The following is a 27,537-nucleotide window of genomic DNA, read 5'->3' as shown; positions in this document are numbered from 1 at the left end:
TGCTTAGAAATATCTCATTGTGGGTTGATTTGCATTTTCCTAGTAGTTAATGGTGTTGAACATCTTTTCATGTGCTTATCTGCCACAGGTATTTGCTCTTTTGTGAAATGTCAGCTCCTATCTTTAGCCTGTTTTTTTCTTGGTGCTGGGGATGAAACCCGGGGTCATATGAGAGCTAAGTAAGCATTCTGTCACTAAGCTATATCCCCAACCCTCTTTCACCCATTTTTTAATTGAATTATTTGTTACTGCTAAATTTGGAGACTTGTTTATATATCCCAGATCCAAATCCTGTTTCAAATTCATGAGTTACAGATATGATCTCTGAGTACACAGTTCATTGTTCCATCTTCACAATCTTTTGAAAAGCAAAGGTTTTAATTTTGATGAGGTCTAATCCTATCAATTTTCCTTTTATGATACATGCTTAGAGTAGTAAGTCTAAGAATTCCTCCTTTAGCCCTTCGTTGTAAAACTGTTCTTCTCTATTTTCTTCTGCAATATACTTTTTACACTTAAGTACATTTTGGGTGAATTTGTGTTCAAGTCTGGGGTTTTGGTCAAAGTTTCTTTACTTCATCACCATTGTTGAAAAGACTATTAGTTTTCCTCTACTGAAATGCTTTTGAACCTTTTAAAAAATTTGTTGGACTTACTTGTGTGGATCTATTTCTGGACTCACTGTTCTGTTCCACAGATCTACATCTACCCCTCCACCAATACTACACCCTCTAGATTACTCTAGTTCTACAGTAAGTGAAGTCATTGCATAGTGTTCCCTTCCCCAAAAAGAAAATGCTTTTTGGAGATTATTTTAACTACACTTGAAATCTATGATTTTCCACACAAATACTAGAATGTTTGCCTGTGGTCTACAAAAAAAAAAAATTTCTGCAATTTTCATAGGGATTGCATAAAACTGAGAGTGATGGGCAGAACTGGTGTCTTACTACAGCAAGTGTTCCAATTCATGAAAACAGGTGATTTCTCCTTTGGTTAGGTTTTTCTTCATGTCTTTCACCAGCATTTTGTAATTTTCAGTATATAAGATCTGTACATGTTTATTAAGTTTATACATAAGTATTTCATTTTCCTGGAGTGACTGTGAAATGTTATGTTTTTACTATACCCTTGGTTTCCACCTGTTTATTGTTAGTATGTAGATATGACTGATTTTTGTGATTATATTGGATCCTTTGACCTTGTCAAATTTCATGAAATAAGTTCCAAACATTTTCATGTAACCCTTGGAATTTTCTGTGGAGATTACCATCCCTGAAATCTGCATACAAGGGAAAGTTTTATTTCTTCCTTTTCAATCTGTATGTCTTTTAATTCAGTTTCTTGCTTTACAATAGTGCCTAGTATAAGAAAGTTAAGAGTGGCAATCCTTGACTTGTTCATAATTTTGCGGGGAAAGCATCTGGTCATTCACCAATAAGCTATAAGTGTTTTGCAGATTCTCTTTACAAATTCAAGAAATTCTGTTAGTTTGCTGAGAATTTTTACCATGAATAGGTACTGTATTTTTCAAATGTCTTTTCTGTGTATATGATTTTCCTTCTTAAGCCTACTGAAATGGTAGGTACATTGTTTGATTTTTCATTTATTGAACAAGCCTTGCATACCTGAAATAAATCATATTTAGTCAGTGTATAATTCCACTGATATGTTGCAGGATGTGATTTGAAAATATTATTGTGTTCCAGATTTTTGTGCTAACATTCTTGAGAGATCTTTGTTCTCTAATAGTTTCCTTTTGTGCACTGTCTTCGTCTGGTGGTGTTATCAGTGTAATGCTAGCTTCCTAAAATGAGTTGGGAGTGATTCCCTCCTCTTTTATTTTCTAGAGAGGATTGTATATAACTAGTGTTAATTCTTTAAATGTACTTTAGAATTCTCTGGTAAAATTATCTGTGCCCAGAGATTTCTTTTTTGGGAACTTCTAATTACAAATTCAATTTCTTTAGTCATTAATGGACTATTCTGATTATCTATTTCATTTTGGGAGTGTTTTAGTAATTTGTGCTTTTTAAGGAATGGATCTATTTTTTCCTAAATTGCTGACTTTCTTTGAGTAAAGTTGTTTACAGTATTCCCTTATATTCCTTAAACACATGCAGGATGCATAGTGGTACTTCCTGCTCATTTTTGTAGTTGGTGGGTAATATCTTTCATCTTTCCAATTTTGTCCAAATTTTATCAAGTTAAATGAGTTGTTTGAAATTGCAAATTTTTATTTGGTTGCTGCTCTCTACTTTCTTTTTGCTCCTTTTGTTTACAATTTCTTTCTTTGTATTGGTGCCAGGCATTGAACCTGGCATCACACAGCTACCACTGAGCTACAGCTACAACCCCTCAATCACAATTATTCTTGCTCTTAACATCTACTTATTTGGGGTTTATTTTGATCTCCCTTTTCTACTGTTTGAGAACTTAAATTTGGGAGCTTTCTTTTTTTAAAAAATAAGATTTATTACTGTAACTTTCTGTATGAGCACTGTTTTGTGTTCTCCAAATTTTCATATGCTGGTTTATCATTTTTCATGAAATACTGCAGATCTCTTTATTTTCTCTGAGACCTCCTCTTTGACCCATGAGTCATTTGAAAGTTTACTGTCTGATTTCCAAGCTTTCAGAGATTTTCCTATTGTCTTTCTGTCATTCATTTCTTGGTTGGGTCCATTAAGCTTGGAAAGCAAACTATATGATGTGAATTTTTTTAGATGTATCAAGGTTTGCTTTATGACTCAGAATATGGTTTCTGCTGGGAAATGCTCTACTGGGTGGTGAGTGGAAGATCAACTCCCAAAATAGCCCTGCCCAACCACCGGAAGGAAGTATGTGTATTTTTTTTTATTGGTGTTTGGCTTGAGTAGGAGAGGGATAATCAAAAAGATTTCTATTCTTTGAGGCCATTGGTTCCTTGATTTTGGCTGGACTTTTTCTGAGTTTTGTATTTGTGTTCTCTCTTTGTCAGCAGTTCCAGGTTGCCAACTTCCCAGTGCAAAGTCTGGGACACATGAAAGATAAAAAGAAAACTCAAAGAACTCAATAGAACCTCCCTCCTCAAGTTCTGAGGTCACAGGGCAGTATGCCCTTTCTGACCTTCAGATTCTATCTAGGTTTACTTTCTGTGCTATGCCCATCATTTTTGTTGTTGCCATTGTTTTAAGAAGGATATGGGAGGAAGCACACTTCTCCATTTTGGCAGAATTTTGAAATCTGTTTAGATTTTTTTTTAAGTTTCTATTAATTCTTCTTTTCCATCTCATTTTACCCTCTGCCTTTATAACTTCGGATTGTATTCTGATTTATTAGCATCTCTACCAGAAAGAAGGCAGGGAAACAGAAGAAGCTAGAATTCAAATGGGTCCATTTTGTTACTCAATGTCAACTCTGGAAGAGATTCAGTGAAGAAAGAAGTGTATGCTACCTACTAAAATGAGGTTTTCAATAATCTGTGGGTGTTCATTATCCATTCAACCCAAGTCCTTGATTAGCAATTGGGGAACATGAAGGCTTAGACCTCATTCATAGAAATAGCAACTGTTTTTTGTTATGAAACAATATATTGTGTTTTTAATTTTTCCATGCTTTGTGCTAAGCAAAGGAGCCAGCTGGCATGGTACCTATCTTTAAGGCATGCTCAATTAAATAAAGAAGAATCAGGCAGAACAGGGAGAGACAAATGAATTGAGATTAACTAAAATATGTGTTTACATTAGATTTAAAGAATATACAGTTGATTAAGTTAAAACAAAAATTTGCTTTATAGTAAAATACCTCTATCCAGTAGAAAACGTAGTTTTTGATGGAATTCATTTCATGAAATACTTAACTCATAAATGTAGAAAATGGTCACAAATGTGACAACCTTGTAATGCAGACCAGAAAAGAGGTCAAAGTAATGCTGTGATATTGAGTGATTTTTAAAAGTACCTTATTTTTTTTTTTTTGCTGAGAACTTATTAGAATTCAGAAATATCAGAAATTAATAGAAATTTTTTGAAGTTTATTTATTTTAAATATTTCATTAGGATTTAACTATATATTTTTTCCAAGTTCCTCAAATAATAATGCAGCATTTGACCCTTTTCACCTCTAAGATTTTGGATTATAAAATATAATTAGCATCTATAACAATGAAATCTCTAGATTTTCAGAAACTTTCTAGATTATGAAAGATTCAAGGACCATTACTGTTGAAATGTATATAATGCATGTTTTCAAGGATTCTCCCAAATCTAAGCTTCTGTATACTTCATTTTTAGAATCTTGGGTGGGATAACGGTTTTTGATGGCAATGCTATCATGGGATTCCTTTCTTTAACAGAGCACATTTAACAATTCATGTTACTCAAATATTTAAAATAAAATAATAACCTTTTAAACATCCACTGGCAACAATTTCATTGTGGAAATTCAAACCAGAAATGCACAGGAATGTGTCCAGAATAACTGCAGATGGAGAACTGCATTGTTCCAAAGTCTGTGGTCTCCAAATCTTGGAACAAGGCCCAACCATAATAACAGAGTACTGATCAGATTTTCTTCCCTTAAAAAAAAAAAAAAAAAAAAAACTCTCTCTATACACGTAGAAGGATGCAAGGTCATAATGTTAAGGATCTTAAACTAACCCCTTCCACCTCCAGTTTCTGATTCAAAATTTGGTACTTGGTTCCTAATTTTTATCATATCCCAATATCTTCAAAGCAACTTGTGGAAAATACCCATGACATATATAACTCATTGCCACTTTTCCTGGGTGCCTTGTGCCACTGTTGAGTCAGCCCCCCAGGAAATGAATTTTGGTCAGAGTACAAATCTTGTCCTTACTTCTCTAGGTTTCATATTGCTAAGTCTGTTCCTTCTCTAGCTAATTTCAGATTTTCATTTTTCAGGAACAAAAGCAATAGTCTTGCATCACAATCACACTCAGTCAACTGCATCATCCTGTTTTTCAGATATACTAAATAATGTTACTTTTAATGGGTGTTTGACAAGGAGGAGGTGTACATAATAAATAGCCATTAGCTAAGATGACATCCCAGGACCCCAGTAAGTAAACATTTTTAAACACTCAACAACTTAGTGTCAGTTAGCAAGCAGACCAGGAGACTATTTTCTGATACTAAGTTCTCTACCTCTTTTGTCTAGTTCCTTTTAACAGTGCAGTTACCTAGTGTGAGAGAGTGATGAATAAACAGACAGGGATCTGCAGATGCCCTTTCTGTCAACTGGCACAATTATAAAATCACTTCTAAACCATTCACTGTTTGCTTGCTTCAGTAAGTAAAGGTCTTCAAAAAATGATGTATTTTTTAATTGACAAAAATTTAACATAAAGCCATCCCTCAGTAACTGTGGGGATTAGTACTAAGACAATCCCTCCAGATTCTGAAATTTGCATGAAGAGATATTTGTATATAACCTACATACATTCCACTATATACTTCAAGAAATTTCTAAATTACTCATAATACTTAATATAAGGCAAATGTTATGTAAATAGATTTTAAATTAAATTTTAATTTGTATTTTTAAATTTTTGAACTGCTATTTATTTTGTATTGAACCTAAGATCTCAAGCATGAGCTCTCTACCACTGAGTTACATCCCCATTCCTTTTCTGTATTTCTTATATTTGAGACATGATCTGATTAAATTGCCCACTCTGACCTCAAACTTGCAATCCTCCTGCTTCTGCCTCCCAAGAAGCTTGGGAGTGCAGGCATATGCCACCATGCCCAGTTTCAAATATTTTTGATCCACAGTTGTTCCAATCCAAGAATGCAAAAACCATAGATAAACCATAGACTTTGTTTATGGTGTACAACATGATATTTTGATATATATACACATTATAGAGGGATTAAATCAAGCTAACTCACATATCTAACACCTCACATTCTTATCATTTTCCAGGGATTTCTAAACTAGAAACAATAGGAAGAACAGAGTAGAATTATTGTGAAAGGGAAACCAGAACACAGGGGAATCACAGAATAAAGATATGTCATAAATTATTGCACTTGAGGGCTCCAAATTAGGTCCATGGGGAAAAAAGGATGGATCTTCATATTTTACCAAAATCATCAGAAAAAACTGGATAAATAATTATATTTTGGAGAAAAGGAAAAGGATGAAAGTCATTCTTAGGATAACAAGATGAGGCACAATTTAGGGAGCCTAGCCACTAGGAAGGGCAAAGGCAAGGGCTGTGGGTTGAGAGTGGTCTCAAAAATAGCTGAGAAAGGGGGCTGTAACACAAGAATTCAACAGTTAGGGGCCACATGGTCAAGTGAAGGGCTTGGTATGTCTCTTGAGTACACACTTTCTACTTCTCATATGAGTGTTAAATGAAAGGGCTAGGGATGTGGCTCTGTAGTAGAATACCTGCCTAGCATGCATGAGACACTGGATTGAATCCCCAGGACTGCAAAAAGAAAAGACTAAATGGAGAGACCTAATGGAGAAGAAGACACCATGTTAAAAAGGAGACAAAAAAGTCAAAGTATGGAGCATAGATAGAAAGATGCATTCCAGATAGGAAGAAAAGGAGATTTTTATCTGGGAAACAAGTAGGTGCTGGGGTGTGGTGGGTTACAGGGCAGAGAACTAAACCAATCTCTTCATCTTCTAAGGGAAACAAAATTTGAGCTTAACAACTATCGGGAAAGATGAGAAATCACAGTAATGGTCTTAAAGACAGAGAGTGTTCTGAGTGATGAGGACAATGAAAATTAAATAACATACCCATTTTCTGAAGACATTTTGTAGTCAGGGACCATTTTCTTTCAGTGGGTGGGTTTGCTTATGGTGCACACATTGACATCTTTATGAAGGTTGGACAGAACTGCATATGCCCGTGATTTTAAGGGGATAGAAGTCCTTGAAATGAATTTCTTTGTGGTCTAGGTTGGGAGGCAGAGTCAGGAGTTTAAGGACAAGTCAAACTAAAGCTTCCAACACAGCAGAAGTAACAGTAAAGGTGGGAGAGAGGGAAAGTGACCAGACTAGGAAAAAAAAAATGTTTTCTAAAAGCAAAATAAATAACACCTTGGGTCAAATATGTGATCTCAGTGTTAAAAAAGTGGGGGAAATGAGGTGATGCTGTTTTTGAGCATAATATAAGGACTAAGATTCAGGGTAGTAAAGAAAAATGGTTACCCTTTCATCTCATATTCAATGTGGAAAAATCCAACTTCATCCAAATTCCCTTTCTAATTAGATGTTAATGGGCACTTAACATTTTTTTCTCTGCATCAGTGGACCAAACTTTGGATCATATTAAAGGATGTCTGACTTTTTATTTTCTCATTAACTATATGGAAAATTGTCCCTTAAAATGTTACTCATGTAGACAAAGTAAACTCATGGTTCGTTAAACACCACTTCCCATCAATCATCACGCTCACTTGAAACCACCTTTACCACTTTGTCTTCCTGACAAAGACCATGACACTGACACCCACCAGGACCTCTTTCTCCCCTAGAGGTACATTTAGTAGTGATGACCCTTCATGCGGACTGAGTCCTCAGTTTCTCCATATCTTCTTTATCAGCTGTCCCACCTACTCCAATATCCAAAGGATCAAGTCTAAACTCAGTTATTGAGATTAAATATGGGATAAAATTGAGATTAAAAAGTCTTGGCAGAATCTGGTACTCTAGAATAAAAATGGTCAATTGTGACATCAGAGCCCCTAACAATAATTTTTCCAACTTTTTAGGCCTTATTTCCAAGGAAATTCTTACTTTCTTGTGTGAAATATATTTCAGGAATTTGCATTAATTCTACCTCATTCAGAACATTGACTTTGTGTACTCTTTTCCTTACACCTAGCAAAATACCAAATATAAAATTAAGATAAAGACAATTTTAGTAAAAACCAAATTATTTGTTTTTTTTTTTTATTGTTAGTGAAGTTGTGTTCTAATAATGGTAAAATTAAGAAAGGTTTGGAGATGCCATTCAGTTTTAGGCTTTAAATCTTAACAGTTTGTGGGCTACAGTTCTTTCCATTTATCAACAGAATTTGATAACTCTAGAATTATAGATATAGTCTGTTTTTAGGCAATTCAACAGAAACCCAAATAGAGAGATCTTGTCTTGAAAGTTTCTTGGTTACATGTATCAAAAACCTTTAAGATTTCATACCATTTGATTTAGTATTTTGAATAATGAAATATATCTCAGGGATATAATATATAAAACAATAATCATTGCATCATCCAAACATTACTTCAGTCTAGCAAATCAGAGCGAATAACTTAAATAACCAATAGTAGGAAAAAAATCAAGTAATATATATTCTTCAACCATGTAATAATACTATACAGGGCCATTCATGGTGGCACATGCCTATAATCCTACCAACACAGGAGGCTGAGGCAGGAGGATCACAAGTTCAAGGCCAGCCTAGCATTTTAGCAAGACTCTAAGCAATTTGGTGACACCCTGTCTCAAAATAAAAAATAAAAAGAACTGGGGATGTAGCTCAGTGGTTAAAGCACCCCCCAGGTTTAATTCATAGTACAGAGAGAGAGAGAGGGAGAGAGAATACTATACAGCTTTTAAAATATTTGTAAAATGGATTCAATAGACTGGGAGTATCTATAATATAAAATCATATTAAAAAGTATTAACAATAGTAACTTGTGCCTACAGTATATTAATATTATTACATGCATACTTCATGTGCTTGAAAAACTTAAAGAAATACATCCTGTACTAAAATACCCAGGTGTTTTTTTTCAGAGCTGCAAAACTTACATGATGCTTTGGTACCTGCTTGGTTCAGATATGGTGGGAAGGAGGAAAGCAGGAAGGAGAATAGCTAAGTAAAAATGAAGGCAGAAATTCTCTCTATATAGTCTCTATATATCCTCAAATTTCCTTGGTGGGAAAATAACATATTCAGTCTTGGAAAATAATAAATACAATTTTGTAAAAGTAGTGAAGTTGTAGCAAGTACCAAAGTTCATCATAAATGGTCACCTTATCAACTCCAGTCAGGTGGGTCTTATTTCACAACTTAAATGCAAAAACATTCTTTACAGGGGAAAAGTTCTGACACTTCATTCAAGGTCAAATATGGGAATCTGTTGTAAAGTCACATGTGTGCATACTGTAAAAACCTATGGGAATGCTGATCAGCATTCAGAAAGTTCAAAGCCAGGTAAGGATTTCTGCCTTTGTTTTTACTTAGCCATCTTCTTTTTTGCTTTCCTCCCTCCCAACACAACTGAAACAAACATGTACCAAAGCATCATGTAACTTTCACAACTCTGAAAACAACTGGGCATTTCAGTATAGGTTCCCTGCAGACTGTAACACTAGTAGAGACTACCAGAGGTGCTTGCCAGCAGGAACACAACGGGTTCTGTCTCAGGGAGTTCAACACTCTCAGAAGTTCCACTTTTATCAAGGTAAACATAAGAAGTGAATAACTACACAGAATTTAATGATTTGCAAAGTACAAACTAATATATAATCAGCCCTCTGTGTTCACAGTTGAATACATAGATTCAATCAACTACAGATAGTAAATACTCAGGGAGGAAAAAAATTGCATCTGTAACCAAACACACAGATATTTTGCTTGTCGTTATTCTTCAAGCAATATACTGTAACAACTATTTACAAATTCTTTGCATTATAATTAGTATTATGAGTAATCTGGACACAATTTAAGTATACAGGAGGATTATGTGTAGGCTATATGTAAATACTACACCATTTTGTATAAAGGACTTGAGCATCCGTAATTTTGGTATCTGTAGGCTTCTAGAACTATTCCCCCCATAGACACTGAAGTGACAACTGTATATCTATTTTCTAAATAAACATGGTAATGTATTCCAGTATTCCAAATATGTAAGGAAATAAAATCCTTGTTGGTTATAATAATTGTATCATTTTTCCTAATTTTATCCCATCCCATCCATAGTGCCCTTAAGTCTTTTCCATTCCTTCTAGTTCTCTGGTCTGAATGATTGTGTGCCTGGCCCTCCCAAATTCATTTTCAGGTATTGAGAGGTAAGGTCTCAAAAGGTATTGGGAAGTGGGGTCTTTGGAAGATGTCTAGATCATGATGGGATCCGTCATAAATGGGATGAGTGTCCCTTTAAGACAGGAATCAAGAGCTGTCTGGTGCCTTTTGCCATGTAAAAAAACAGGAGGCTCTGTCCACGAATGAGGAAACCTCACCAGACATGGACACTATCAACACCTTGATCTTGGACTTCCCAACCTTCAGACGTATGTGAAGTGAATTCCTGTTGTTGAAAAGCCACCCAGTTTATGATCTTTTGTTATAGGAGCCCAAATGAACTAAGATCCTTATCTGTTTTTCTCCCAAGGTGCTTTGCAGAAATGACTGAATGTATATCTCTCCTCTCTCCATGCCCAACGATCAGTTCCTCCCCACTTTTTCATTCCTACCATCACTGCAACCATGGCCTGATATTATTCATTCCTCATTCATTCCTCAGTTGACTCACTGGTCACTCACTCATTCCTGGGCTAACATCAAGCATCCTCTTCATGTGTTTCTTCAATGTGCTTCTTCATGTGTTTCTTCAATGATTCCTTGTGTCCATGAGAACTCATCAGTGTGGCAAGTCTGCAGTGACCTAGGCAAAGTCTGTACAGGTGCACTTAATCAGAGAAACATGGAAAATCCCAAGCTATCATCATTTGAATTTATGATTCAAGACCTCACACCTGGTTATAAGAGCAGTTATATATTACTTAAGCCACTTCTTAAATCTACAGGTTTAGGATGAAGGAGAGAAGCAGCACAAGAACACATTTGTCATCATAGAGCAGTTACCCTAAAAAGTCAAGTCAAAAAAGGAGAATATAAGAGCTAATTACTAAGTGATACCAGTTATTTTGAAAATTATAAAAGGAAAAGTGCTTTACCTCCCTCTAGCTAATGCCAGTGTGAACTTACAAAATACAAGGTGCTGGAATTTCTTAAATCCATGTATACAGCTTGTTTCAGACCAATCTGTTAGAATAAGAGTGAATTACTAACAGTACTTCACTCTGAAGCATCAAAAATAGTGTCTTTTCATACATATTTCCCAAACCAGTCTCTTCTGTCCCCTTTCTCTACCATTCCAAAAGCCTCAACAGGTATAGTGAAATTCTATCAAGTTTTGTTTTGTATTTTGGAGTTTTGTGGTGACTGTTGTTGCTTCCACAATTTTCATTATAATGCAGGTAACCACACCCAAAAAATCACCATGGAAGTGTGATCTAGAAATACTCTCACTTATCAATAATAACACATAAATTAGTTCAGTGACATGAAAGACTGATTTCTGAGTCCTTCCACTGGTTAACTGGAGGATTCTACTAACACTGTAGCATGATCGAATTTCGAGCTGTGTGTATATCTTTGCATAATCAAGTCCAGTCTTGGGACAAAGTGGATATACCAGAAGATTAGATGTCAATTAACAAATGCATGCTCTCCTGTCAGCCTTTGTTTAACAAATTCCATCTGCTTTCTTCTGAGAAAAGAAATTTTTCCTTAATTCTTTTAGAAACTGAGAGAGAGAATAAAAGGAGAAAAAAAATGTTGAAACAAATTGCCTCTGAAGATACCCAACTAGGAGAGAAAACAGAGGTAGGCATGCAGGATAGCCTCTGTGCCTCAATATTCAGCACATCTAGAAATTCTTTTCTACACTATTTGTCAAGGACCCAAACATCATGAGTTAAGGTTCCTCTGTCAGAGACCTCCTCAGACCACCCCTGGTGACAAAAGTAGCAGGCAAAATCATCATTGCTTATTTCTTAATGAAAGATAAAAGTCATTCAGGTAGGGAGCTGAGAAACCACACAGGGCATCTGCCCCTTTAATTGACCTTTTTCCCTTTATCTCTGTAAACCAGCCAATGCCTGTGATCTGCACCCACCCACAGATTCTCAGAGTTGGCTCTACCCTAGGTGTCCTAATTCAGTTACCCTTAGGAAAAGATGCCTACTTCTTTTAATGTCTGAACTTTATAAGAACCAATCATACTCCTCCTGCTTCTGGAGAGAGAAACCTTGAATAACATGTATGTGGGTACATAAGGGGGGACTATGCAGACAAATTATTTCAAAGTGTCATGTTAGGAAATTACTTATTTACTTTCTTTAGATTGTGCTAAATATTCCTCTATCAAGATATTACATCCACTATTAGTAGTATTTCATCTAAAAGCAAAAAGAACAATAAGACCTAAACATTTTGAAATTATTATCATTATCATTATTATTTGGACAAGGTCACTGACTACTTCCAAGTTTGGATCACACTATTCATTTTAATCTACATAATCTTAAATAGGTAGCTTCCTAATTGTGTAAGAATTTGTATATACACATTTTCTTCTTAGCAAATAAAATTAAACACTTTTTCTTATCTCTTTGCATATATTTAGTACAGGCTAGCCAAAATGTTCATCCCTACACCCACAATGGTAACTGTTTCCATTTTGTGTATATGGAATTCTCTTTTACTGAGACAAAAATAATTATGACATAGTAAAACTTTATTTTGTGCCGAGATGCTGTAATATGCAAAGTCTACCTTTGAAGTCTAAGCTGTTAGCGTCTTTAAATGCAGAGTAGTCATTCTGGTCAAAACTGACAGTGTAGATGACAACAACCATCTTTTTGTTTGGGACTGATTTATGAACTCAGTGTTAAAATGATGAAGTTTTATGATAATAGTGATACACCACAGAAAAAAATGGTACATGAATTAAATTTATGTAGAACTTTTTAAAATCTGAATATGGACAATTTGGCACTCAACAGCATTGACTCAGACATCTCTGGATTTTGGGTGGTTCTCAAGTGATAACAGAAAGGTTATGCTTTGGATACAAAAGAAGCATTATAATCGTCCACTTCAGGTTTCACTCATGAATTCATAATTCTCAATTCAGACCAAAACATAATTAACACTAGTTTGTTTGAGACCTGAAAATTAATGAGCCTGGATGCATATTTTAAGTCCTAGCTGTTTATGTACAAAATGTCTGAGGCTCCTAGCACACAGCATAGATTGACTAAAAAATGGCTCTCAGGTTCCACACTGGCCATCCTTCGAGAACAAATTTGTAAACTGCCAGATTAGAGTAGCTCAGTACCACTTACCAACACTTGAACAACTGATTAAAATACAGGAAGTATCAAATGACAAAAAATAGCTGTATGTAGAAGGCAAACAGAAAGTTCCCTTATGTTTCAAACTGCTCACCAACTCTAAGAAACAAAAACAAAATCCAAACTGGAAGGTAACTTAGAAAATATACATTCCAGAATCTTATTAAAGCAGATGATCAAATTGAGAGGCCCAGAGTATGAATGCCTTGTCAAAGTTCATGCAAATCCTTCCCCGGTATCTAAGTACATTGAAAACTTTTTCTACTGCAAAGGGCAATCTTGCAAGTTAAACTCCCTAAGGTTTCTAAAGGCAAAATACCCTCAAGTGTGGAGGAAATTCCCTAGATAATTAAAACTCTGAACAGTTAATGATGATAAAGTAAAATCTCAAGCATGAAGAGTCATTTTTCAATCATAAAATAAAGATAAGTTTTGCAGCAATATAATATAATGCTAACAAAGGCATGTGGCCATAGGAGGAAAGGAAAGATGATAGAGATAGTGATAAATACATAGATAGAAACTCATAGAGAGATACACAGGCAGATGAACACTATAATTTCCATAATAAAAACTCTCCTTTTTTCTTTCTGTTTTTCTACTAGTGCTGGTGACTCAATCCGGGTTCTCAAGCATGCTAAGCAAGCACTACGCTACTGAGCCACAACACCCAGGCCCTAGCCCGCATTTTTAAAACCAGTTTTCTGTATTTCTAAATGTGAAAAATAAATACACAAACAAAACAATTGCAAGCAATTAAGATTTTTAAATTTATTTACATTTTTTTGATCTACTTCAATTTACTTGCCCTTTATCATCAGGTGTGAACAATCCTGAACCCTGTACAGGTCCACAGTGGATCGAGGGACCAGCATCTAGCAGGGGCCTTCGTGCTGTGTCATCACATGGAGAGAGAAGGAGAGGAGAGAAAAGAAGAGGAGAGGAGAAGGAAGGAGTATAGAGGGGAAAGAAGAAGAGGCTGAACTCATCCTTTATCAGGAACACATTCCTGCTATAAAATAATTAATCCTAATCACCTTTTTAAGGTTCCACCTTTCACACAATTGTCTTAAAGATTAAGCTTCCAACATATGAATTCCAGGGGACACTTCAAACCATAGCTTATAATACACAACCTCATAAATATCGTACAATCTGTACATGAAATACAATATATTCGAAGATAGAAAGAGACTTTACCTAGTGGAATACAACATCAGAACACTGCCAGCTCCCCCTGCTCAGTCCCAAGAAGTAATTTCCAGGTTTCTAATACTTCTGTCTAGAAAATACTGACCAAGCCCAACAGCATCAAGGAGCTGTATTTTGTTACCAAAATTAATCTGGCTGGGAACGCAGTTCACTTGCCTAGTATGCATAAGGACCTGTTTCAATCCCTGGCATCTCAGAAAGAAAAAGAAAGGAGGGAGGGAGGGGGGAATAAAAAGAAGGAGGAAGGGGAAATCTCAATAAGGTCCCCTCCCTCCAGTCAAATATATCTGGAAAGTGTTGAACTCTTCATCTTTATAAAGAAGATTTACAAAATCTTTAGCATATTAAAGGTCCTGACAATTCCTGAAGCAAAGAAAAACATTTATCTATTTAACATGATTTTCAATATTATTAGAGCAGAAACACTTTGATTAAGGAGAACACACTAACCTTCTATAGAACAGTTCTCTAAAGCAACCATTATTTTAACTTGTACCATAAGAAATGGCATTCTCACAAGGAACTTTTGTGCCCAAGGCCAAAACAAAGAAAGGACTCAGAAATGAAAACTCAATCAAAGGCATATTCAAATATGCCCTCATACCAGTGAGTTTTCTGTACGATATTTAAAAGCATATAAAGGAATTAGTACAATCAATTCGCTCTTCCAACATTTATTTCCAGCCTTTTTCTAGTAAGTGTACTGTTTTGAAAAGGCAAAGCATTTTGCAGACCCTACACCTTCAGAATACACCAATGGTGAGAAATTGTGCTCTGAGAGAACATAGCCCTGGGATCCTTGCAAAAACTCCAATCCCTCACCAGGACTCTTGGTCCATCATTTTGGAAACAATGATCTAAACAACCCTGTTTTCCATAATTTAGATGCTTTCTCTGTGATAAATTGACAGAGTTTCTCATGTTTAAAGTTATGATTAATTTTATAGGCTAAACACACCCAAATAAGAAAATCTCTGCAATACAACACAAGGATTGATTGTTTCAAAAATTCATTTAACATATATTTACAAAGAAAATCCTATGTGCCTGGTACTGAGTTTGATGTCCATTCTAGTGTACTTTTGACTGACATAGGGGCTTGTATCTCAGATGGACATTTAGAATCAATATGCCTGGAAAACAACTAATAATATTACAAGAAATTACCCAAATTGTTTCTTCTACAATGTTTGGTCTGCACAGATTCATATTCACACACACACACAAAACAAAATAGCGGGTGACCTAGAAAACGTGTTTCTTCTACCCATTAAAATTAACAATCATAAAGTCTTATTTAAAATTAAATTTTAAAAGAACATTGTTGTGATACTCAAATAATTAACAAATATTTTGATTGTGTCAAACACAATCAGAGCTATATAACTTTAAACCAGTCTACTTTCATCCTTTACAATTAATATGAAATAAAAGAAGGCAAAAAGCTTTTATATCATGAATCAAAGCATGTAGATTTTGCAAAGAATTTATATAAAAGGAATTATCTTATTGTACAACTGGGATAAAATATGATGATGTAATTAATAGAATCTGTATCCTCTTCCAAATTCAATAAAGCACAAATTAGGGCATTTAAAGAGATGTGATGTTTTCATGTCTTAATTTTATTTTCACTCACCTGAATAAGAATATTAGCATCATGTATGCTCAAATTTTAATTGTTTTAAATGCTGCCATGTGATACTTAAATTCATTGGAAAGTACAAAGAGGAAAGTCTAGGTATGTAGCTCAATCATAAAGTGCTTGCCTGTCACACATGAGGTTCAGTCCCCAGTACCAAAAAAAAAAAAAAAAAAGAAAATGGTATTTAATGCTTACAATGAATTGTATTTAATATTGTCTCCTGACAACCAAGATATAAGGGAAAGTTCTGTCCCCAAGACACATAAATCAGAGGCTAACTCTGTCTTGAACGATGACACAGAGCAAATCACCAAAAGATAAGACCTATCATATCCCTATTTTTCCAAATTTTGCAGCTAGAGAATCTTATTAATGTCTGGTATAAATGGCCCAGAAACATAAGCCTGTAAAACTAGCAAACAATTGAAAACTACCACAGCTCCACTGTGCTGCTAATGGGTCAATGGAAAGGGAACACAGAGCTCAGTGACTTCCAATGAAAAGAATGCTCAGAACTCCCTATATAATACAGAAAGGCTCAATCCACATATGTTTTTCAAGTAGACACAAAATTCTGAATTAAAAAAAGCACGAATGGTTGGTGTTTAGAATATCCACACTAACCCTTACATCAGCTGAATTTTATAGGACCAATGCAATCTTTTATTCTTCTTCCTGCTTTGAAATCAGAATAAATAAACCTCGCCAGTGAAGGGGGAAACAGCTACTGAATATTATAGAGTTGATGGTATTATAGTGGGTTCAATTACACAAATTTTGCTTGAATTAAGTCTCCTGAAGTAAAAACTGTATGCATCATATTCAGCCTAAAGGACTCTTCTCAATCATTAGTTCAAATTCTTAATTGTGAAAATATTTCACTGTAAATTTATATATCCATGCATTTGTCTTTATTCATTCATTTCCTCTTCATTCATATTCTTTCTTGACAAACATCTAATAGGTACCTATCAATATACCTATGCAAGTACTGCTCATAGATACAGTCCTTTCTCTTAGATTGTTTGAGAAATGGAAAGGTTTAGCAAATACATCCACCCAAATAATATTTACAACTGTGATAAATGTTATAAGAAAAGAACGAGGTTCATGGGGAAGTCAAAAAGAGGGACCTAAGTTAGGCAGAATGAAGGTCATAGAATAAGATAAAATCCCCTAAAGCCCTGAGAGAACATCTCTGTTACCCGCTAGCAAAATGATGTGATGAAAATATCACCTCTCTGCAACTTAGTGACAGTGAGAATATCGGTGCTATTTCTGAGTCTCTTTTCTCATCTGAGAAATGGAGATGTGGTTAACACCTATATTGCCTACTTAACCAGCTTGATCATCAGGCTTGATAATCAAATATGACATAATGCCTTCAACAGGTCAAAAACTTCAAGACAGTGTGTAAAACTTTCAGTTATCAACTCAACAAGTTATACTTCAATGTGTATTTTAAAATAATGTAAAAGATTTAAAATGTTTGGTAGGTTTCATTTATTTATTCAAAGTGTTTGGTACCCTTCGAAATGCAAAAATCGGTATGCTTTGTAAGATACAGAGCCACATTTTTAATAAAAGTGTTCCCTTACCTATGGAAGGACTGCTATAGCACAGATATCAGACAATGGAAAATCAAGTTTTGAATCCATCTGGCTGTTACTTGTGAAAATCATGAGATCTGCAGTCCCAAATTTGAGACTTACATTCCAAGAGAGACAAGGAGTATTCTACACTTGCACTCTAGCCTCTGCATTTATTTAGCTTCTGTACACATTTAATGGAAAGAACACAACTCTCTTTATTAACATCTATGCCACTTTTAAACAAGTACCAAATTTATAAGCTGCCTTCATTTGTCAAATAGCTCAAGAAGCACAGTTATTTCTCTAACTCCTTTTATGTACCATCATCTAAGGAAATTCAATATATTTTTGTCTTTGGAAAGACCAAACGGAGTTGAAAGCAGAAGTTGGTCCTAATTTGTCAAATGAAACTGAATTTCCTACCAGATTTAATTGTTCTTTAACTCCACGTAAATAAGCAGATTTGCACCATCGCTTCAAACTAAATACTTACTGAGTATCTTCTATGTGCAACACACATGAGAATCCTGAGCCCCACACAGGCTCAAGAAAGAGAACATTCACAACAGGGCAAAAAAATGTAAGATCCATTTTTTTAAGAGATGTAACAATATAAGCTTTACAGCCTCCCTTAGGGGAAAGACAAAAAGCATTCGCTTTGGGCTCTCTATACCATTTGTTCTAATATTAAACACAAACCTCTCTTCATAAAGAGCATATTATGTAAGGTATTGTTGTCATCCATCTCTGAAGTTCATTATACGCTTTCTTATCAGTGCCTCGGCATTGATGTATGATCATAACTTATGCATGAAACATACTGCCAGTGAAAAGTAATGTCCTCAATAAACAACCTTACCTCCCAAACGCAGCAATGTGGAACCAAACACCACACACTCTATGGACCTTACCCCAGGAGTACCTTCCATGTAAGCAGTTTTCCAACCCCCAACTGGGTCAGCAAAACATTCTTCCTTTCTGCTGAGTCATCCCCCAGCTTGCTTTGTAATAAGAGCATAAGCACATTCATTTCCCTCTTTTAAATTGCTAATAACAATTCATATGCAAACTGAAAATGGTCCATCCCTCTACGGAAGAAATCAGTGAAGGAAGACTTTCTAAGGTGAGATCCTGCTGCTTCTTTACTGATTTTCTCTGTAGAGCTAAACCCTATGTGGTAGGGCTTTGACATCTATCTGCACATACCACAGGAGCGACTGGGAGTTTGCAGTGGAATTACTGATGATTAAGTTACCTACCTAAGGCTAAATGTTGCCATAGACTTGGAAATAGAACCCATAGCTTCAGTCCTAGACTATTTTCAAGTATACCACCTGGTGCTTGGATTCAGCATCTCTTGCCTAAGAACCTGGATAGCTGCTGGACAGGCTGGGCACGCATTCAGCATTTACTAATGGGAAAGCAACCTCTAGATTCTGAACTGGGAGAGGAGAGGTTGATTTGTGTAAATTTGGTCAAAAAAAAAAAATGCCTAAAAGATGAATTTTTCAAACCTCTCATCCTAGCTTACTGTAATCAAGAATATGAGCTTTCCTCCTTCAGAAAAGGACAAAGATATAAAATGACAGCACAAATATATGTGTGTGCTTTCATACACATACCCATGTGAACGTGATTTTGTACCAGTAGATTGTATCCATTCAATAATGACGTGCTCCAAAGCTACTTTTTAAAATATGCTAAAACTAGGTTCTTATATACTACACTAATTTCACACCTAAACAAAAATACAGATTTTATGAGAAGAAAATGCAACAAGTGAGAAATGAATACAATAGAACTACCAAAAAGGATGAATATAGCTCATAACAACTAAGGATATACATCAAATGTTGCTTAAAGGAATGCTAATTTTTAAAAATGGATGATAATTTATAATTTATATGCATGAAATCAGGAAAAATAATCCTGTAGTTACATTTTCATTAGAATTGAGTTAATTTTAATGGAGTAATTAAATATAAGTAATAACAAACTGCTAGTTAAATCATAGAAATTAGAATTAATATTACCAGAGTTTAAATCTACTTTTATGTCCTCAATGTTTTAGTTAATGAAGCAAAAAGTAAGTACATGTAGTTTCTGCTCTGAATTAACAAATCAATGACTCATTCTAATAACAAAGAACTCATTTTAAAATATCATGTTTAAGTTGTTCTGTTTTGTTTTTCAATATTTCCTGATGTATCTTATATTTTCAATAATTTTCATACATTTGTTCATCTTTCCATCTGTCTATTCAACATGTTTCTTATAGACTAGGACCACTGCTAAGCACCAAAATAACAACAGGAATGTACAACAATTCTCAGGAAACAATATTCTTTGCACATACATAATTTCTCTTAAAATCAATGGACTAAATCTCAATAATTATGTAACCATGCATAATTTTAAAAGATTATAGGAAATTTTCAAACAGGGGTTAAGAGAAACAAGATAGGTTATGTAAAACAAAATGGTTTTGGATCACTATGAGGTCAGCTAACTAAAAAGAAGAACGTGAAAAGGAGAACTGGAAATTTTAGGGGAAAAAAAGTGAAAATGTGAAATATGTCCACTATCTATGAAGCAAGCTATAGCAAAACCAATGCTGTATACTAAAATGTTCAAATCCATTCTTAAATTATTTTTACAAAACACCAAGATGAATGATGAGATATGCATGTATATATAATTTACCTCTCTTTTTGTTATTTAAGATACAACGCATCATCTAGAGACACTACCAGTAAAGACTGCACATTATAGTTACTTAAAGAAGAAAGCAGCACTATTACTATTGTGCAATATTTGTTATCCTTCTTTGCAATCACCCCAAAAATCTCAAGACAAGCTTATACATATCTCTCCTATCTTGAGATATACATGCTTTTCAATATCTTTATTTGAAACCTATGAATTTTTAAAACTTTCATTACATAGGATTCTCAAAAATAAATTTATGGGATTTGGAGATGTAGCTCAATGGTAAAGCACTTGCCTAGAAGGCAGGAAGCCCTCAATTTGATCCCTAGTTCCACTTCCATGATCATTTATCCCTATTTTAATTTTGCCATCATTACTCCTCTGTCTAAATTTACAAGTTGACCAAAATATTCAACTTAAAGCACATCTCAAATTTTGTAAATCACTGCTTAAAAACATTTACTTCTTATTGTCCAAAAATTATTGTCTGAAATCTTTGGCATTATGGAGAAAGGTTCAGGTGTACATACGTTTGTCCTATTTTGCCCATTACTTCTCTTAACTATCTCATTCACACTCTCTGATCCTGCTCATTCATCCATTTACTCATTACCATTTTCTTTCCTAACTTAGAATATCCTCCTCCTATGCCAGTCAGAATTCTATTCCTCTCCCTCATTGAATTTAAATATACTTCATTTCTTGAAGATTTCCACATCAAAATAATTTTCTCCCAAGACTTCTTTTCTCCTCCCAGCTCCCACCTTCTCCCTCCCTTGTGCTGCTTTCATCTGTTCTTCTAATGAAATGGGATTCTCCATATCCTACTTTTTGTTACAACACCCTTAAAGGAAAATCATATCTTATTTAGTAACCATTTCTTTATTTGTAACTTATAACAGTTTTTTTGTAATTACAGAAGCTAATAAAACAATTTGTTGTCAAACAACATGAGTGGCAGTTCTAATCTTACAATCAAATATTCTGTTTTTGTCCCTATAAAAATGTGACTCTCCAAAGTGATACTCAACAATTGCTACCTTTGAGGTTCCTTTAATATCAGGTCAGATAACACCTATTATCATACACAAATATATTAAGGAAAATCAGAATTTTCTAGAGCCTGATATTGATTAATCTGCTTCTGGGAGGAAGAAGACATTTCAAATGGCTGTCGGTCACATCTTTCTAAGAGCCTTCAGTATCCAATCCCATTAAGCCCCAATTTTTGTTTACAATAAATGTATGTTTAGAGAGCTAGAAAAAAAATACTACTATGAGAAGGCAAAAGAAAAACTGAATACAAGGATACATATACGCTATCCATTGTGATTGCTATAGGGTATACACTTAAAGACTATTCAATATCATGGCCTGTATGTTCAATTTGTCTTTCAATTATTGAGCCCACAGAAAACTGGGACACCTCAAATCATGGTTTATAAATTAAGGCACATATTAGTAAAGTTTTGAAATGTACCAACTCTCAGTACAATGCCAGAACAATTGGATAACTAAGTTTAAAAGTAACTCAAAATGTACAATGACCTGCAATAATACATCCCATCCCACATTCTCCTGGTTGTTTTATTGTATATGGTTCTTAAAAAGTCACTAAATATATTTTCTTTTCCATTTTACATCCAATATAATAATTTTGACCAAAAAATCCACTAAATATCCATTAACTATTGTATTAAATTTTTTTCTCTAGAGAATTTGATATCCCCAACTAAGAAAACCAATTTAGAAAGACTGAATCGTGAATATATAAATTTGTTCCCTTAAAATCATAAAACATATCTTTTGAACAGAATTAATTTCATAAATTATCAATGAATGAAATATACATAATGTTAATTTTTAATGAAAGTTAGCAACTTTATTTCCATGTTTCTTGCTAATACTTATACTATTACACTGTCTTCATATATAAATGTCCTAAGAAGTATAATTTACAAAACAAACTTTTTTTTCCTTTTTTGCAGTGCTGGGGATCAAACTCAGGGCCTTGTTCATGCCAGGCAAGTGCTCTGCCACTGAGCTACATCCCAAGCCCCTCACACTGTAATTTTTAAAATTTAGGTTAAGAGTGAAAATGTGAAGAAAATATTTTGATGTAGTCAAGGATTTCACCCTGTAAAATACTCAGTTGTATAAATTTTAAAATATATCTCATTAAAGTCTATGTAAAATAACAGCTTTAGTTTATTTGAATGCATTCATTCAATACATTGCATTGCAATATTTCTCAAAATACTGTGCACAAAATACCAGCTTCAAAATAATCTGAAGCACCAGTTTTAAATGCCAGGACCTGAAGACTCCAGCCCAGCTATGTCATAATCCTTTAGAGTGAAGAACCAGAGACACGCATTTGAGACAAGTTTGTCCCCATGTGATTTTGATGTACACCCGAGTTGAGAAACCCATGGGTCTGAAACCATGCCTCATGATATTCTCAATGTTGTATTTTCAAAAGAAAAGTTGCCAATGATTTCTTCCAAAAATTTTTTTCTCCAAACGCTTATTCTTGAAATTTTTAAAGTTCCACTGAGCACAAAAATCAAACCTGTTTCCAAATCCCATTTCAGCTCAAGTAACAAATGAAAGGTGTCATTTATCTCTATTCCCTGGTGCCCTAAAGTTTTGTGAGCAAAAGTCTGTGACACACTCTCTGTACCTTGGGATACTGACCTCTGCTTTCCACAGCTCAGAATATTGAATCCTGCCAGCATTCACATAAGCCCTAACTGATACACAGAACACTAGCTTTGAACTCTCCAGGCAGAACTGCCCCTTCCTAAAGACAGCCTGCTGCGCGGGCCCTCTCCTTCTCTGGGCAGTCAGGCCTCCGTCAGCACCCTGGACAGCGACCGGCGGAGCTGGAGGCCGGTTCTCAGGATTCAGAAGACTGCCTAACTTAGGAAAGAAGCTGAGACCCAGGAACTGACCTGAGTCACACCTAGTATACACAAGCCACTGCTCTCCCCCCCATCCTCTCAAGCATTTCTTTCCAAATGACAACAAAGGAAACCTTAAGTACCTCTTACCTAGAATATATGAGCCACCCCCACATCTCGCCTCACTCCCTGGTTCCCCAGCGCCTGTTGCTAAGGAGGCTAGACGGCACTTGGTAAGCCTTGAGACCAGGTGACAACCCGTTAGAGGAGCTACCAGCACGAGGGCGGCTGTGAGAGCGGAGCTCTAGGCTAGCCCGGGACCCCCTTCCGCAGGCAGGGTGCGCCCTCCGCACGGCTCTAACGCCTGCGACGCCCCCCATACACACACTGCATGTGGAGGGAGCCGGGTTAGCAAGAGGCCCAAGGCTCCCTCCGCGGGCCCAGAAAACTCCGCCGGGTTCCGGAGGCCTCTGGCCCAGCACTGTGGACGCTAGCGGGCCCAGACAGAGGAGTAGGGGCTCAGAGACAGCCTTGGGAAGGGCAGGCACTCACCATGTTGACTTCAGAAACCATGTCGATGCTGGCGATGTCGATGTTCATCCCCACGCAGACTGGGGGACCTGCGGGAAGCGCACCACACGGTGATCAGCCAGGCTCCGGCAAGGGGTGCTGGTGGCTCTAAGAATGGGGGACTATCCCGGGAGGGGGCGCAGGTGAAATACAACCCACCCCCCCACACACACTCCGCTGCAGCTTAGCGGATGCGGCCCCCGCCTCTCTCCTCTACCCAGGCCGCCAACGCGGTGGGTTGCGCTTCCCGCAGCGGCAGCGCGCATCCCACTTACCCCCAAAGTCGGGTCTTAGGCGAATGTCGTAGCCTTTCAACAGCTTGTCCACCGTCTCCTTCACAAAGGACATGTTTCCAGGATCGTTCACGCTGGAAGAAGAAGGAGGGAGGCACAGAAAGCAGGGTCAGGCGGTGGCTCACCCGCCAGCGCCCGGCGCGCACACGGTGCGCCCTGCCCGTCGCCCGGCCCGCTTCCCGTCAACCCACCAGCGACCCTACCTCTGGGCGCAGCAAACCACCGCCACCAGCACCGGGGCCGAGAAGATGCCGAAAAGCCTTCCTCCCGCAAAGCCCCACATCCCTCCGCCGCGCCCAGGCACGGGGGAGGGGGCGCCCCGCCGCCGTCGCGACCCGCAGCCGGGGCTGCTCCTGCTGCTGCCGCCGCCGCCGCCGCCGCGCTGGCCGGGAGCGGAGGAGGGCGGAGGGGGAGGGGGAGGAGAGGAGGGGGAGGAGCGGGCGCGGGGAGGGGAGGAGCAGCGGGCGCGGGAGCGGAGGGAGGGGGAGGAGGCAGGACGAGTCGGAGGCGGAGCTGGCCGCGCCGAGCACCGGCCCTCCCCCGCGCTCACTGCTGCCCCTCGGCCCGGGCCCTAGGCGCCCTCTCCCACCTAAGCAGCCGCCACGCAGGACCCGAGCGCAGAAACTATAAGGTGTAGCGGCAGGCCGGGGCGGGACACTGCGGGCGGAAGCCGCTCTACGCGGCCCCTGGCGGGGCCGGGAATCGGCCACCGAGCCAGCTCTTCTGGGCTCCTTGCGGCAGGGCGAGGGAGGGGACCGGAGCTACCGCCGCGCGGGCGACCGCAGCTAGGGAAATGCTACCCGCATCCCTCAAACCCCATTCCTATCCCTTCACCCCCGACCCCCAACCAGTGGCAGTACAGCCCGAGAGCCATTGGGTGCCATACTGCGCCTCTGCCTGCGGATCTATGCGCTCCTGCGTGCGGAGGGAGGCTGCGGAACCCCGGGGAAGCCCCCGCCTCACCTGCGGGGCTCAGAGCCTTGGGTCCCCATGGTCCAGGAAAGCCAAATTTGCAGCAGGAGGGCCAGGAGCCCAGAGCACATGGCGCTGCTCCTGTGGCCTAACCTGGGTGGGATCCACTCTTCCCTACAGTCACCCAGCATTCAAACGACGACGTGGGGATCCCCGCCCCTACCCCCACCCCCGGGCTTTCCCGCCTGACCCATCTTCCAGCCCCTTGCATGGCGGCCCAATTATTTATTTATAAAATATAACCATGCTTTAAAAATCGGTTCCTTAAACTGTCCTTTCACCCTCACTCTTAAACAGTTCACAAGATCCCTGAGTTCTTCCTGCTCAAATAAATACAATGAAAATGAATGGTAGAGAGCTGAATAGTCATATTTTGATATCAGTAAACTGGAATCCAAATCACTCTTCAAGACTCTGGAGTGTTAGGAATGGGAAGATAAGGTGCTTTTTCGGCAGCGACCGGAGCTGTCCATGGTTCTTAATATAAGACCAGAGTCCTCGTTTTCCCTATGACAGGCTTCCATCCTTCAGCTCTTATTAAAAAACCTCTGGCATAGTGGCCAAGAAACAGACTAGTGCACACTAGTTTACAACCTGACCTGTGTATCACCACTGTGTGCCGAAGGGGTGCCTTCTCACCCATGGCCGCAGGTTGTTTATTTTTCTTTTTCTTTAGTTAATGATTCTCAATACAGTTTCTCTGTACCTGAGACTGCTAATACTGAGGAAGACGGTTACTCATTCCAACTGTGGTCAGCCAACAAAAGCCACAGATCAAGCTCAATGTTGGTCTCTATAGACTTCTTCAGGCAATTCCAGGACTTAATGAACAGTTAATAATACATAACTACTTCCCAGTATAGACAAATGTTTTCTATATTTTTTTTTCTTTTCTATCATGGTGACTTTATATAGGTAAATATCCAAATCTAGACCTTCATTCTCAAGTTGGCATGTTTCTATGCATTAATTTTAAATATCTTTGCCTTTTCTAAAAATCAGCAATTTTATTTTTGGAATGGCAAATGTGACTGCAGTACCTGAAAGAGTCAGAGATAAATATAGCTCCATAATTATTTTCTGGAAAAGTCTATTCACAACTGCTTTGTATTCTGTGTCCTTTTAATGTACAATGAAATTATCTGCAAAATGATATCGCTGTTATCTCTCTCTCTCTCTCTCTCTCTCTCTCTCTCTCTCTCTCTCTTTCTCTCTCTCACACACACACACACACCTATATTCATGATTTCATCTATTTCTTCTGTTTGCACGTGCTTCTTTTATAGGAACCCCTGCTGGAGATCATAACTGTCAAAGGTAAACAATGAGAATAAGGTGTTTGAATAAAGCCCAATAACATAACAAGAATTGTCCCCCTCATTGCTATTTTATATGCTCTAAGACTTGGAAGAACACATTACAAGTGTTATTATCCAGCTGTGCACTACCTTGGATCTTATTGGCTTGGGTCTCCCTCCTCACTTCCCTCTCATTCTTGTCTTTACATTTCACACCAGTTGCTTCCTCAGCACCCAGTTCTGCAGAAGCTCTGATAAGTTTTACATGGGAACAAGCCCTCATGGCTCATCTCATGTCCATATTGCTTGCCTCTACCCTCTTAACTTATATAGAGATCTAAGGTGGCACAGGACCTGCTCAGTACCTATGTATGTATAATCTAAAATTCCAAGCAAGTTAGAACCCCATGTGGTGGATCTTTGTCTAATGAAAGATGGGAGTCAGTGGATAAAAGCTTCTCCCTAAGTACTTGCTCTTAAGAAGTGTCCTGAGAGACAGTAGCTGTTAGTCTCTTAAAGATGATCTTGTGAGATAGCTCCATCAGGTGTGCTTCATCCTCAGCACTGGCCTGTCTGCTAACACATTTTCCACTGTTCCCTCTTTCCATTCCTCCATCCCTTTTTTCTTCACTCCTTGTTTATTAGTATTGCACACCACTTACATTTTGTCTTTAGCTATGTCTTCTGGGTAACCCAGGCTAAGTTAAGAATCAACTGGCAAGTCATTAAAATATGACTTAGAAAGCATTTTTTTTTTTTTAAATAGGAAAGTAAAAGAAAAAAAGAACTTGTTAGTGTCCAGATGAATGGGGCTCTAAGGCCCTCACATAGTGGTATACTCCTCATTACACTCACTGCCTAAGTTGTGCATGGACCCACAATAAAGGCTAGACACGCAACTCCTCAGCACCCACTCCTGTGTCAGCTCCCTGCCACATAGGCTGTCATCTGCGAGGGTTGCTGAGCACTGCACACCAAGCACCCACATCCTTCCCCTCTCTTACCAGGGTTACTGAAACCAAAAATATTTCCATACTTTAATGAGATGGTGATTATGTATTTGTCAATTCAGCAGGAAACTTAATTCAGTTCTTATTCATTTTTCAACTGAAAGAAAAAAAGACTCTAGGTGTCCACAATGAGTAAATATTCATAGTAGAAGAAAA

General features: G+C 37.6%; 1 protein-coding gene across 1 annotated transcript in view; it reads right to left on the bottom strand.

Annotated features, from left to right (window-relative positions):
• GABRB3 (gamma-aminobutyric acid type A receptor subunit beta3) overlaps nucleotides 1-24,484 on the bottom strand; it is a 219,171-nt gene extending 194,687 nt beyond the window's left edge. The window contains exons 1-3 of the mRNA XM_079128442.1: nucleotides 24,305-24,484; nucleotides 24,084-24,175; nucleotides 23,791-23,858 (exon numbers count right to left, since the gene is read on the bottom strand). Of these exons, the coding sequence (XP_078984568.1) occupies nucleotides 23,791-23,858; nucleotides 24,084-24,175; nucleotides 24,305-24,384 (240 nt within the window). The 5' untranslated portion in view covers nucleotides 24,385-24,484. The remainder of the gene's footprint in view (nucleotides 1-23,790; nucleotides 23,859-24,083; nucleotides 24,176-24,304) is intronic.
• Nucleotides 24,485-27,537: the final 3,053 nt, after the last annotated feature.

The sequence above is a fragment of the Sciurus vulgaris genome (genome assembly GCF_902686455.1).
Source record: "Sciurus vulgaris genome assembly, chromosome: 2".
NCBI lineage: Eukaryota > Metazoa > Chordata > Mammalia > Rodentia > Sciuridae > Sciurus > Sciurus vulgaris.
This window is presented reverse-complemented; position numbering and strand designations above follow the sequence as displayed.